This window comes from Hoplias malabaricus, chromosome 2, assembly GCF_029633855.1.
Source record: "Hoplias malabaricus isolate fHopMal1 chromosome 2, fHopMal1.hap1, whole genome shotgun sequence".
Classification (NCBI taxonomy): domain Eukaryota; kingdom Metazoa; phylum Chordata; class Actinopteri; order Characiformes; family Erythrinidae; genus Hoplias; species Hoplias malabaricus.
In genome coordinates, this window is record NC_089801.1 from 14,410,851 (window position 1) to 14,423,951 (window position 13,101).

The window sequence follows — 13,101 nt, forward strand, 5'->3', positions numbered from 1 at the left end:
GAACCTGTTACAGGAGATGAATGAATGAATTAATAAATGAATGAAGGAAAGAAAGCTTCCTTCTTTAGTTTTTTTTGGACTGGAGCTGTTGATGAGGCTAATGTAGCTAACACTAAACTGGTTTAACATTAAAAGCATTGTGTGCGCTGCATGCATAAGTCATCACACACTGGCCTCAAACCTTGTGACATTTTTAAAGGCCCTAAAATAGACTTATTTGGTTTCTGGCACAAACAATGTCAGGACAGTACAGTGGAAAAATGAAAAGAGCAGCAGCAGCAGCAGCAAATTTGAAGCTTAAAAACATACTTGATGTTTGTAGATGACAGGATGTCGTCCAGTGTCCGAAAGTCCATAATAAAAGGAACTTGCGAACACTATTGTTGGTTAAAACGTCCCTAAAAATAAGTGAATTTGGAAAGCTGATAAACTATAGTGGGTTTTCCATCTTGTTTCCTCGCACAGTTCAGAAACACATGATGCTAAGTGGATTGGCTGTTCAAAACGTGTCCATAGCTGTGGCTGTGTGAGTGTGTGAAGCCCTGTGTTGGACTGGCACTAGGCACTAGGGGCTGTGAACACACACCCAGAGCGGCGGGCAGCCATCCCTGGCACCTGAGGAGCAGTTGTGGGTTCAGTGCCTTGCCCAAGGGCACCTCAGCCGTGGATTGAGGGCGGAGGACAGTGCTGTTCCTTCACTCCCACCACCCACAATATTCCTGCTGGTTGTGGGAATCGAACCAACCCACTCCTCTAACCATTAGGCCACAGCTGCCCATTTTCTTATGTTTATGCACTTTTATCCTCCTCTGGCCCACATTTGACATTGAGCATTACAAACTCCAGCTTGTGTGCACTTCTCGCTTGGCGAGTGTGCGTACTTTTGAACGATTCTGTCCACTGTGCACATAAAAGTAGCTGAAAAATGCAAATGTTTGAAAATACAGTCTGCTTTTTCCTAGAGGGTAGCTGGAAAATAAGATACTGGTGCTTGCATATTTTTTTGGTCTGTGCAGGCGTGTTTCAGTGTGCTTCTGCTTCTTGGACAGTTTCCTTGAGAGCAAGCGTGTGACCTTGTGTGTGTGTATGCAGTATGTGCATGAGTCGTACCATCTTGTGTGTGTGTGTTTGAGAGGTGGAAATGACCCCTGCGCAGTTGGTAGTCTTTGCCTCTGTTGTTCTTGGGAAAAACTGAGTGTGAATATTTGGCCTGGTGCTTATCTCATGCCATTAGAGTGCACTAAACACATTTCCATGTCTTTGTACACTGATTTACCTCCCTCTGTGTGTGTGTGTGAGAGAGTGAGAGAGAGCGAGAGAGAGAGAGAGAGAGAGAGAGAGAGAGAGAGAGAGTGAGAGAGAGAGAGGCTCGTGTGAGAGTCTAATTCATTCAGGCACTTATCTCTTCCTGGTAGGCTGCATCCTGCCACTTAGCTGGAGAAGAGTCTCTCTCTCTCTCTCTCTCTCTCTTGCTCTCTCTCTCTCTCTCTCTCTCTCTCTCTCTCTCCCTCTCTCTCTCTCGTACTCGCCCATTCATGTTCCGTACAAAAGAGTGTTTTCATAATAAAACTGTACACACAGCAGAACACACACAGAGAGTGAAAGAGAAAGCCGAATACGGCTGGTGTTGTGGTCAGTATATGCTTGTGTTTGTGTGTGTGTGTGTGTGTGTGGGCATGGATGCTTCTGCTCTTTAACATAAAAGTGGCTGTTTGTTAACTCCTGCAACTCAGCAACATATTTTGTGGCAGGTAACTGTCGCACAAGCAAATATCAAAGTCATGGAATTTGGGCTGTTTAGCCGCAATAGTGCTGCCACTCAGAACACATTATAAAGCCCCTGCTCTGGAATTCCATGTGTTCCTGTGCTACATACTCTGTATAGCCAAATATATTAGGGCACCTGCTCATCCTACCCTCTTGTAGAACTGACATAGTGCAGTTTGTGCTGTGGTAAGCCTGAAGTTGCAACGACAGAGTCTCTACTCTCCTTATTACAGCTCAGTGAAGCATCACAAATCTGTAATTTTGAGGTAAAAACACTACCTAGAGTTGCTTTAAAGTAACAAGACTCACTGATTACAAGGAGAGACTTCACAAAGACTTTGGGCATATTTCATCCTCTTTTATGACATATTCCAAAGCCCCAGCAAGGCTACAGGATGTGTTGTGTAAGTCCGATTTTTTTCTCCAGGCTCTTCATTTCAGTCTGCCCTTGTTAATGTGTGTGTGTGTGTTTGCATGGTCAGTGCAGAAGGGAAGCCGGACAGTGGAGTTTAAACAGGATTTTCCAGGAGCACTCCGGCCTGACAGCCAGCTTCCGAAAAATTCCCAAATATTCCCGACTCAGCGCTTCACTCCGCTCGCCGACTGTTTGTTTTGGAGGCTAAAAGCGTGAGTCAGCGCCCTGCAAGCACGCTTCCTCCCAGAATGCATTTCAGTAATTAAGCAATTATGGCTTTGAACACCCCGACGCGTGAAAGGGCTTTGGCGCTTTGATGCGTCACCGACAAGAACTCAACACACAACACTTAAACACAGACATAAACAGATGCTGAGGATGTGGGGACTGAGATAAAGGGGCGAGAGAGGGAGAGAAAGAGAGAGATAGAGAGAGAGAGAGAGAGACCTGAAGATTGAACGCATTATAGTTGTTGTTTTGCTAGAGATTAAGAATGAAAACACTACAGTTCTGACTCATCAGTGTTTTGAGTCTTATTATACACTATATGTACAGCTGAACATGAGGAAAGTTCATCATACCCAACGCCAGGTGTTGGCCAGAGGAGTCTAAAGTCCCCAAGCATTGGTCTTTGGAGCTATGGAACTCCATCCAATATCTTTGGTTTGAGCTGGAGGTCCAGAACTAAACATGCAGCACCAGTACTTGACCTCACTAATGCTCATGTGGCTGAATGCGCTCTGATTCTCACAACATGGTTCCAATTAGAGTTGGACGATATGGCCCTAAAATATCATGACAAAACACAGACGAATATTTTATCCATTTCAAGAAGGCATTTTTAAATTCTCTTTTAGTACAAATAAAAAAAAAATAGTAATAAAAATATAAAGATAAAGCAACAAATAAATCTAACACAAAACTAAAGTGCAGACATTTGAATGCATGTGCAGTATTTATAAAGCAAACGTGAAATTATACAAAGAATATAAATTAAATAACAAAACAGATTGTTGTTTTGGAGACGTTTTCCTTTTCACAACAGCGCTATTCTTTGTTATTTACTGTGAAGCTTTATGATGAGTTATTTTTTTGTATAATGGTTTATGTTTGCTGTTTACATTCATGCATTACATTTTCTTCACTGTAGTTTTGTGTTAGATGTATTTTTGTTAGATTATTTTTAGTCAGACATTCTGCTGAATGAACTGGTCAATTTTTACTGAACCTTTCACACAATGTGAAGTAAAGCTGCTGTGTCCAAATGATGGAGTAAACTAAAAATGGACTTTTTCATTGGACAGAGACGATATACAAAACAGATGCTCTGCCGGGTCGGTGGAGCTCGTCTGCTTGGGGAAGAGTTCAGTGGCTGTTGACTGTTGTTGTAGTCAACTGGGAGCTTCTTCTTGAGGTTGTGAACAAGACAGAATATAATTGGTATCCCGATATGGCTTTTTAAAATATTGTTTTACAAATTATGGCAATATTTCCAGTGTCTAGTTTAAAGCCTTTCCAGAAGAGTAGATGCAGTTGCTGCTACAAAGAGTGTATGGGCTATGTTGTGTATTTTGTGTGTGTGTGTGTGTATGTGTGTGTGTGTGTATTTGTCTTCATTGGTGCTTCCTGTGACAGACCTCTAAGGAAAGGCTGTTGGCTTTTACCCAGAGTGCTTTGCGTCATGTCTGTTGCTCATGTTTCTCGTACGTGTTATGTTCAGAGTGAACAGAAACTTATTTGTGGGATAATTTGATCAAGTGTGTCATCAGCACACATCACTCAGGTGGGTCACGCATAGTTTTAATCCAACATCATTTCATGAAGAGGAGTATATGTCAAGAGAATGAAGAAATTACTTTGGTTATGTGTGTGTGTGTGTGTGTGTGTGTGTGTGTGTGGTGGGTGGTGGGTGTGTATCTGAGCTGAATTAGTCAGTTAAGTAAATGGGGAAAGAGTGAAAAACAGAGAGATAGAAGGGTAGTGATCGATAGAGAAGGAGTAAGAGATATTTTATTTGATTATTATATATTAAAGAACACCTAGGCTGTATTTTTACCTTAAAATTACAGCTTCAAATTTATTGTGGTGCATTACAGATTTTGACCTAGGGTTCCTTTAAAGAAACACCAAGTAAGATTAGTTATTTTTGCTGCTGGCATCCCCCTACAATTGCAGACTTTAATCCACCTTTACTGCACTTTACCGTCTTGAAATCAAGCTGGAGTATGAGGGAAGGGGGAGGATTTCCCACCCTCCTCCGAAAGATACATAGTGCAGATTCTGCAGTGCTGAGAGTAGCAACGACAGAGGCCCTGTTCTCACTATTACACCTCAGTGAAACATGACAATAATTCTGAAGCTGTAATTTTAAAGTAAAAATATTAATATATAAGTAAATATTATTAGTGTTTGTTTAATTACATTAATATTTGATTTACATTGGGTCACATTTATGGAATGAAAACAACTTACAGTCGAAATAATATAAAATAATAAATAATATATCTACAGCTACAATGAACATCTGTCCCTTCATCTGTCACATCTGAGCTTCATATAATAAAAAAATGAAATATAATAGTATATTATATGACACTTGTTCATATTATTGTGTTATTGCTGGCAATTACTGTGACATCTAAGTGTTGTGCTGTGATTAGTGTGTGCGTGTATGTGAAGGTGTGTCATTTTCTGTCTGACTGTAGCATCGCCTCTCTGTATTCAGAGAGAGATAAACATATGATTATGGAAGGCCTCGTGGATTAAACCAGCTGTCTGACCTCAAATAACACACACACACACACACACACACACACACACACATATACACATCGAGACCTGACTGAATCTTTCATTACCATATTCACCCCGTGCATGAACATTTCAACTGAATAACTGAATGGAGTCTGAAGCATCCTTCCTTATTGATAATGCTTATTTATCACATAATACAGTGTAAAATTCTCCTGTAAGTAAAGACAAACCCAACATCCATTTCCTAAAAACCTCTGTCTGAAGGATTCACAGGCGACTCATCAGGACATAGACAGTTTATTTTTCCAATCTCTGTTTTTAATACAGGATCTGATCCGCGGATATTGCAGATTAAAACACACCTCCCTCTCCATGCGCCAACCTGGAGACTGAGATTATAATCCCAGAGATGCCCAAACAATTTTGATTCTAGTGCAGATTATACAGTCTGAAACGTTTTTCCCAGCAATGTCACCAGCTCACATTTGTCTTGTCTCGTGTGTAAAAGCAGTTATTTACAAGTTGAAGAATTAATATTATGAGTGTTGGATTTTATAGTTGTTAATGTGAACATTTTTCAAAATAGTAGTCGGTATATAATGAATGCCACTCTTTAACTTTCCTTCAACACTCAAAACAAACAAAAAGAAACACGTAGGCTGTTTCATTATAGTATTTAGAATATTTACATTTAGACTAAAGTTCTTACTCTTGTGTTATAAGGTGAATGTCTACCTAAGTTTGGAAACTTGGGATTAAATGAACCGTTCTGATTTTCTGCTTCATCTATAATATTTCTGTGAGGATTTTATTCATGTTTGAGATTGTTAGTAAAGTCACATAATGTTGGATGATTTGTTTTGGATCTCATACACCACCCAGACTTATCCCAAAGATAGCGAATAGTGCTTCAACACTCCAGACAAACCACTTCCACTGCTCAACAGCGCACAGCTATAAGGACTTATACCCCTCTAGCCCACACTTGGCATTGAGCGTGCTGAACTTAGATATTTGTGTGGCTGCTTCAGGGTATCCCATCTCGGTTCCAGCGTTTCTGTAAACTCTTGGACATAAAATGTATTAATGCGTTGTAAATAAAGATTTAAACTAAGTGCTGTATTTCAGCTTTAATAATGCAGATACTATTGGCATTATAACAGTGTTATAAAACAAAACCAGTTCTGAATCACTGCCATGGACATTTCAGAGGAAATTTCCCAGGGATTGCTTTGCCTTTTTTGAGCCACATGTGGTCAGTTTGGTTCAGGAAATAAATTTAAGAGGAAGATGAAGAAGAAGAAGATGATCCTTTTATTGACCCCCTTAGGGGAATTACTTCTCTGCATTTGACCCATCTGTGGTATTGAACACACAAACACACTAGTGAGCAGTTCTTCACAAACACTAGGGGCAGTGAACACACACACAACCAGAGCAGGGGGCTGCCAACCACCTTGGCGCCTGGGGGGCAGTTTGGGGGTTAGGTGCCTTGCTCAAGGGGACTTCAGCTGTGAATTTTACACTCATTACACACTGATGCAAAAGTGAAACGTGTTTTTGCACTGGCAAAGTGGATGTGTTGTCATAGAAACTCGGCAAAGGAGGACTTAATCGATTAATTCTATTCTTATTATTGACACATGGATTAGTTTTTGGTCAGGTCACATGACACACGTACATGTCTGATTATTGGCTTGGCTTACGCAATATGTGATTAATATCACCCAAAACCAACAGTCCCACCACAATCAGGGTGCAGTTTTATCAATGGGTTCACAGTAGCATGCATTTTCTGGAACATTATTTTGTTAAGATTTCTGTAAACCTAGGCCTAATGAGTAGAATATTTCTCCATGTTTTGCTTCACATTGAATATTATGCTACCGAGATATGCACAGTAAAAAAATCTTCATCTCATGATGGGATTTGTATTTTTTTATATTTAACGTACTCTTGACCTTCCAATCAATAAATTGAATGCTCTGACTGTTTAAAAGAAAATATCTGAGGCAGCCACAGGACTGTAAAAAACAGTCCATGTGGAGTCTTTACACAGCTTTACACGTACTTTTTTGTACAAGTAGCTTGCTAGCTTTCAGGAATGCCAGAGAATTGTTCACAATGACTAAACAAGAGAGCACTGTAGAGAAGAGCACAACACATCGATCCATAACAAATAAGGAAAGGAAAGAAAGAAATAGAGTATGGTGTTTTACTCTCACAAGCTTGTGGGCAATATAAGTGTTAGTTTTTAGGAGTATAATTCTTACCAGCATTGTGGGTAGAGGAATAAAACAATCTTCTCTGAAGTGATGGAACTCTGTCCAGTAAACTTAGGATGAGTAGCAGTGGTGCATGATCCAGGACAATTCATCCAACATCGGTACCTCAGCTCTTTAGCTGGATGCAATCAAAAATCAAATCCTCACAGCAGTTTTCCATCATCTAGGATCTATGCTAGGAAAAAAGGAACAAATGTAATACCTATTGGGTTTGAGATATTCTTAACACAATGTGGCCTTCAAAGGAAACCAATGTAGAGGCAAAATAAACAATGAGCAGTGAGACATATTATTAGAAGTGAAGAAGCTTATATACGTCTACAAGGTGGTGCAGCAGGTAGTGTCACACAGCTCAAGGGAGTTGAGGAGTTTGGTGTGTTCTCCCTGTGTCCGTGTGGGTTTCCTCTGGGTGCTCTGGTTTCCTCCCATGGTCCAAAAACACACGTTGGTAGGTGGATTCGTGACTCGAAAGTGTCTGTAGGTGTGAATGTGTGAGTGTGCATCGCCCTGTGAAAGACTGGCGCCCCCTCCAGGGTGTGTTGCTGCCTTGCGCCCAGTGATTCCGGCTAGGCTCCAGACGCACTGCAACCATGAACTGGATAGACACTTACCGGCAATGAATGAATGATGTCCTCTCTAATGAAGTCTTTTCTATGTGTATGTTTTATTCTCAGCAAATGAAATATTTCCCTGTAAATAATGTGATAAATTATTTTGCTTAGAAAATGAACATGTAATTTAATGTAATATCCAGAGATTAAACGTGTATTTTTTTTCCGCAGGGCTAATTTATGCAGTTGTGACTAGCTTGATCACATGAACCTTAAGTCGATATTGGTTTGTTTTTAGTCGTGTGATTGCAGCACTTTCCCAGCGACAGTGAAATGTTATCTCAGCATTTCTCTAGAGCTGTTTCAGCGCTTTATACCGGTGTATGGATCTGTGCATTCTTTATTCATCTATGGATCTTTCTCCACGTCGATAGGTCAACCTTCCTGTCATTTTAGCCCGGTGAGGATGAATGACTTTAAAGGCACTATCTACAATAGGATGATAGGATGGTACGGCAAATGATTTAAAATTACGCTGTAGGACAGCATTCTGGGTCAGGTGTGGAGAGGGTTTTTTACTTAATCTGTCTGAATAACTGATCTGAAAGCCCAAATAATAATTTCGATGACGGTGAAGTCTACGATCACCCGTAACTACTACGAACAAGTGCTCCCGCAGATGGTAGTTGAAGAGGATGTATGATGGAGAATAATTACAGCTAAAATTAGCTCTTAATGGAGGGTATTACCCTGGCCTTTGTGTCTCGATCAGTGTCTAATGAGAACAGAAAGACTCCCCAGAGACCAAGAACACTGATATCCATCTAATACAGAGCACTGTTCAGGACTGGGCTTGGGTATTGTGTGAGGAAAGAGAATTAAGAATGGACACACACACCCACACACACCCCTATACACACGTACACACACACACACACTTTTTCATTTATATTTAAGACAATTGAGATGGACTTGAGCTTAGCTTACATTGTTTATTGTTCCATAGCAAGGTTAGAGGACCATGCATGAGCCAAATGTTACTCACTCACATCCACATTATGTTTCATTATGTTCTCTATCATAGCCATCTCTATGATCTCCTTGGCGACAGGCTAAATTAAGAACACATGATATAATGGGCGTGGCTGGGAATAAGCTTGGTGAAGACTGTGGGGCGGGGGAGTCTGGTGGGAAGGGAGTTGGAATTCTAGGAAGGTCAGAGTCAGAGATTGGGAACATGTTGGTGATGTGAAATCGGAAGTTAATGGGATGTCAGCCTCATCCACAATGCTCAGAACAGTTTAACCTTAAAGCGTTTGTTTGTTTTTGGGTCAGGCAAACACACATGCACTTGCAGTGATTGAAATTATTGTTAGTGTTTATGTTCAAACATTTTTAGGCAATTCAAGACCCAGGTGTTCAGATGTGAGCACACAGCTTGCTCTGGAAAAGCTTTGCATTATCCTAAATCATTAATGCCCAATGCTAAGCAATGGACAGAGGAGTATAATTCTCCCCAGCATTGGGCAGTGGAGAAGTGAAGCAATGTTTTCTGAAGTGACGGAGCTCCAGGACATTTAGGATGAGGTTGGAGTGGCATGTATGATGCAGAATTATTCATCCAACATCAGTACCTCAGCTCTTGGGCTAGATGCTATCAAATAATTAATCTAAGTCTACGTTCACATAATAATTCTAATTAATCAATTCAGATTCATTTTAGCCTAGTAATGTGAACACAGTCTAAACGCCTGCAGTGTATGAATTACGAGAGTTTTGCATGTCCTTGAGGAGGACAATGTTCGTATACATGGGCACAGTCCTCGATGTTTTATAACTATGAATAGTTACAGAACTGAAGCTAATTATGATTTCGTCCTTGACTCAGGTGTGATGTCATCAGCACTGACCAGCTTGCACATTTTAAATCAGCACCTGAGGGCTATGCGCCAGTCTCAGGGGAGCTCTCTCTCTCTCTCTCTCTCTCTCTCTCTCTCTCTCTCTCTCTCTCTCTCTCTCTCTCTCTCTCTGTGTGTGCTTGTGTTGGATGTAAGAGTCAGTATGGAGAGTCCAGGCTGTCTCTTGTCCTTGTAATATGTGGCTCTGTCATGGCTCATGCCAATTAAATCAAAACCTCAAATCAGTATCCACCAATAACAACTTTCAGCCATCTTTGGACAGTGTATCGTTCGGTACCTTGTGCCAACACGTAAATCAGCAGCTTATGCCAACATCAGAGAGTGTGTGTGGGTGTATATGGGTGTGTGTTTGTGCTAATGCAGTAATGAATGTTTTCATGTCTGTTACGTGAGCTTTACTAATGACACACCTCTCTCTCTCTCTCTCTCTCTCTCTCTCTCTCTCTCTCTAGCGGTCTTTTGGGGGGACATTGCCTTGGACGAGGAAGATCTGAAAATGTTTCAGGTCGATAGGACGATAGACCTGGCACAGCACACACACCAGAGGCACGGTCACACATCAGGTATGATGCCAGTATCTTCACAATCCATTTTAATACTGTATTTGTTGTTTTTAAATGTGCTTTATAAATACATCAATATTGACATTGCCTGCCATCCCTCTCATTTATGGCTGACAAGGCATAGAATGTTTATTTTACTTCAAAAATTAAGTGATTTTAATGGGATTTATCTCACAATCATAGTCAGGAGAGGCAGGGGTAGGAAGATAGGCAGTCATGTAATGTAGGCAAACCCATACTCACAACCCAGAAACAAACAAGGGTTCAAAAACAGGAATCAAGATGATAACGAGCCTCAGAATACCTAAACAGAGACTTTGCCAATCAGACCTGAATTCGAAATTGCTCCATATTATATGAGCAGTGTCAGCCATTTTGTATTGTTGTTCTAAATTTCAAGGTACATTTCACTCCTTATGTAGTTCACTATCCAAAACCCATAACACATCACAAAATGTAGTGTATAGATGTATGTAATTTCCTACTAACATAATGTAGTGTCTCACTAACGAAGAAGAAGTATCTCAGAGAGCCAGGAATACCCAGATGGCCCAAGACATCAGTTTTTCTACAAAAGTAAATAGATCACTGGGTAAGATTTAGTTTTTTAGCGCCGAGGGCTCCCCCCAATGTACATTTTACTGCAGTATACTGAAATCAATGGGAAACGGGGGTGGTCCTTCAAAAATGACATAGTACAGTTTCTGCAGTTAAGAGCCCAGCGCAGAGACAGAGATTCAGTTCTCCCATTACTGCTCAGTGGAGCATCACAATGATATTGAAGCTGTAGTTTTGGGAAGCAGTTTAGAGGTTAGATGCCTTGCTCAATGGCACTTCAGCTGTGGATGAATTTGGCCTCTGGTCTCATGCTCACTTCTAGGAATGGAAATCTGTCCAGCGTGGACTCGAACACACAACCCAGCCAGGCTGGTGAAGTCACACAACAAAGTTTGTTGCTCTTTTATGAAGCGGTGTTTCCAAAGGTAGAGTCCGAAAAGTCTTTGGTCGTCCTCCATTCAGTTCACTATGTAGCAAATGCTATATATTGAATGAGTTAATAAGAGAGTCGTTCCAAATGACTCAAAAGTCCTAAGGGACAAAAAAGGGGTTTTTAGGAGTCAAAATGGCAGAGCCAAGAAGAATCTGGAGCATGACTAAACCATTCCCTGTATGTAATGGTCCAGAACACCAGGAGGAATATCTATGATAGCCTCAAATATGTAAATAGTTAACTAAAAAAAGACTCTTTGAATTTACTTTATTTTTTTAAGTCAAAGGGTTGCCTCAATTCAAAACGTGTGTTAGAATTTATTAAGCAAATATAAATCATTCTATATCTCTGTATTCAAGTAGGTTTTATATTATTAAAAACAGAGATTTTTAAACTTTCAGTTTGTGATTGCAAGCCTTTTTAACTTTCATTATTAAAATAAGTTTTTCCTTTTTAATAAGTTATAAATACAATACCTATTTTTGGGGGGAGAGTTTGAGTAATATTACACAAGTCTGGTGTGTTTGTGTATCAGTTTTTCTTGAGAGTTTCCTAAGAAACGGAGCTGTGAGAATTTGATGGATGAGCTGGGTTTGTGTGTACTTCATATTGAGTCATGAGGCATATGTGGAGATATAAAGGGATTAGAGGGCTTGAGTAATGTGGTAGATAATATTTAGTTGATTACAGGTTGGGAGTTGATATCTGGGGAGGTTAATGCTCCAGGCGATTAGACTTGATAAATGCTGCCGTCTCACCTCCACAGCAGCATCAGCAACCGAGCCGTGTGTTTTGTGACTCTGTGTGTGTGTGAGTGTGTGTGTGTCTGTGACTGTGTGTTTGTATGTGTTTTCCAGGGCCAAGAATTGTGAGTGTACAGAGAGAAAGGAAAGCACGAAAATGTGTGTGTTAAGTGAAGTCAGACGGACGTTGTCTAGAATAACATCCTCCCTCACTGTTCATCCTCCTTCTCATAACTCCCCTGGCCAGTGCCAAAGTATATCTGTGTGTGTGTGTGTGTGTATTGGATATGCACCAATATCGGAAGTGTGCAATGATAACCAGCATCCTATATTTTCTATGTACTTTTCAATTGATACAACATATCCCTGAGCACATTTTCTGAATTGTGAGTCTGAGTCAGCAGAAATGGTTTATGATTCAATCTTTGTGGTTTGAGCTTGAATTGAGTATGAGTCTCTGTGGTATGAGTTTGGATTGAGCTTTGAGTCTTTGTGGTTTGAGTTTGAATTGAGTTTTGAGTCTCTGTGGTATGAGTTTGAATTGAGTTTGAGTCTGTGGTATGAGTTTGAATTGAGTTTTGAGTCTCTGTGGTTTGAGTTTGAATTGAGTTTTGAGTGTCTGTGGTATGAGTTTGAATTGAGTTTGAGTCTGTGGAATGAGTTTGAATTGAGTTTTGAGTCTCTGTGGTTTGAGTTTGAATTGAGTATGAGTCTTTGTGGTTTGAGTTTGAATTGAGTTTTGAGTTTTTGTGGTTTGAGTTTGAATTGAGTTTGAGTCTCTGTGGTTTGAGTTTGAATTGAGTATGAGTCTTTGTGGTTTGAGTTTGAATTGAGTTTTGAGTCATTGTGGTGTGAGTTTGAATTGAGTTTGAGTCTCTGTGGTTTGAGTTTGAATTGAGTATGTGTCTCTGTGGTTTGAGTTTGAATTGAGTTTTGTGTCTCTGTGGTTTGAGTTTGAATTGAGTATGAGTCTCTGTGGTTTGAGTTTGAATTGAGTTTGAGTCTTTGTGGTTTGAGTTTGAATTGAGTTTGAGTTTCTGTGGTTTGAGTTTGAATTGAGTATGTGTCTCTGTGGTTTGAGTTTGAATTGAGTATGAGTCTCTGTGGTTTGAG

At 40.2% G+C, this 13,101-nt stretch overlaps 1 protein-coding gene across 3 annotated transcripts in view; it reads left to right on the forward strand.

Moving 5' to 3' along the window:
- The window catches only part of tll1 (tolloid-like 1), a 65,947-nt gene that overhangs the window by 11,248 nt on the left and 41,598 nt on the right, over nt 1-13,101 (forward strand). For 2 of the 3 annotated variants that reach the window (XM_066658617.1, XM_066658618.1), the window contains exon 3: nt 10,144-10,254. In XM_066658617.1, the coding sequence (XP_066514714.1) occupies nt 10,144-10,254 (111 nt within the window). Of the gene's footprint in view, nt 1-9,845; nt 9,982-10,143; nt 10,255-13,101 lie in introns of those variants that run through there. The other variant, XM_066658619.1, reaches the window with a different exon arrangement.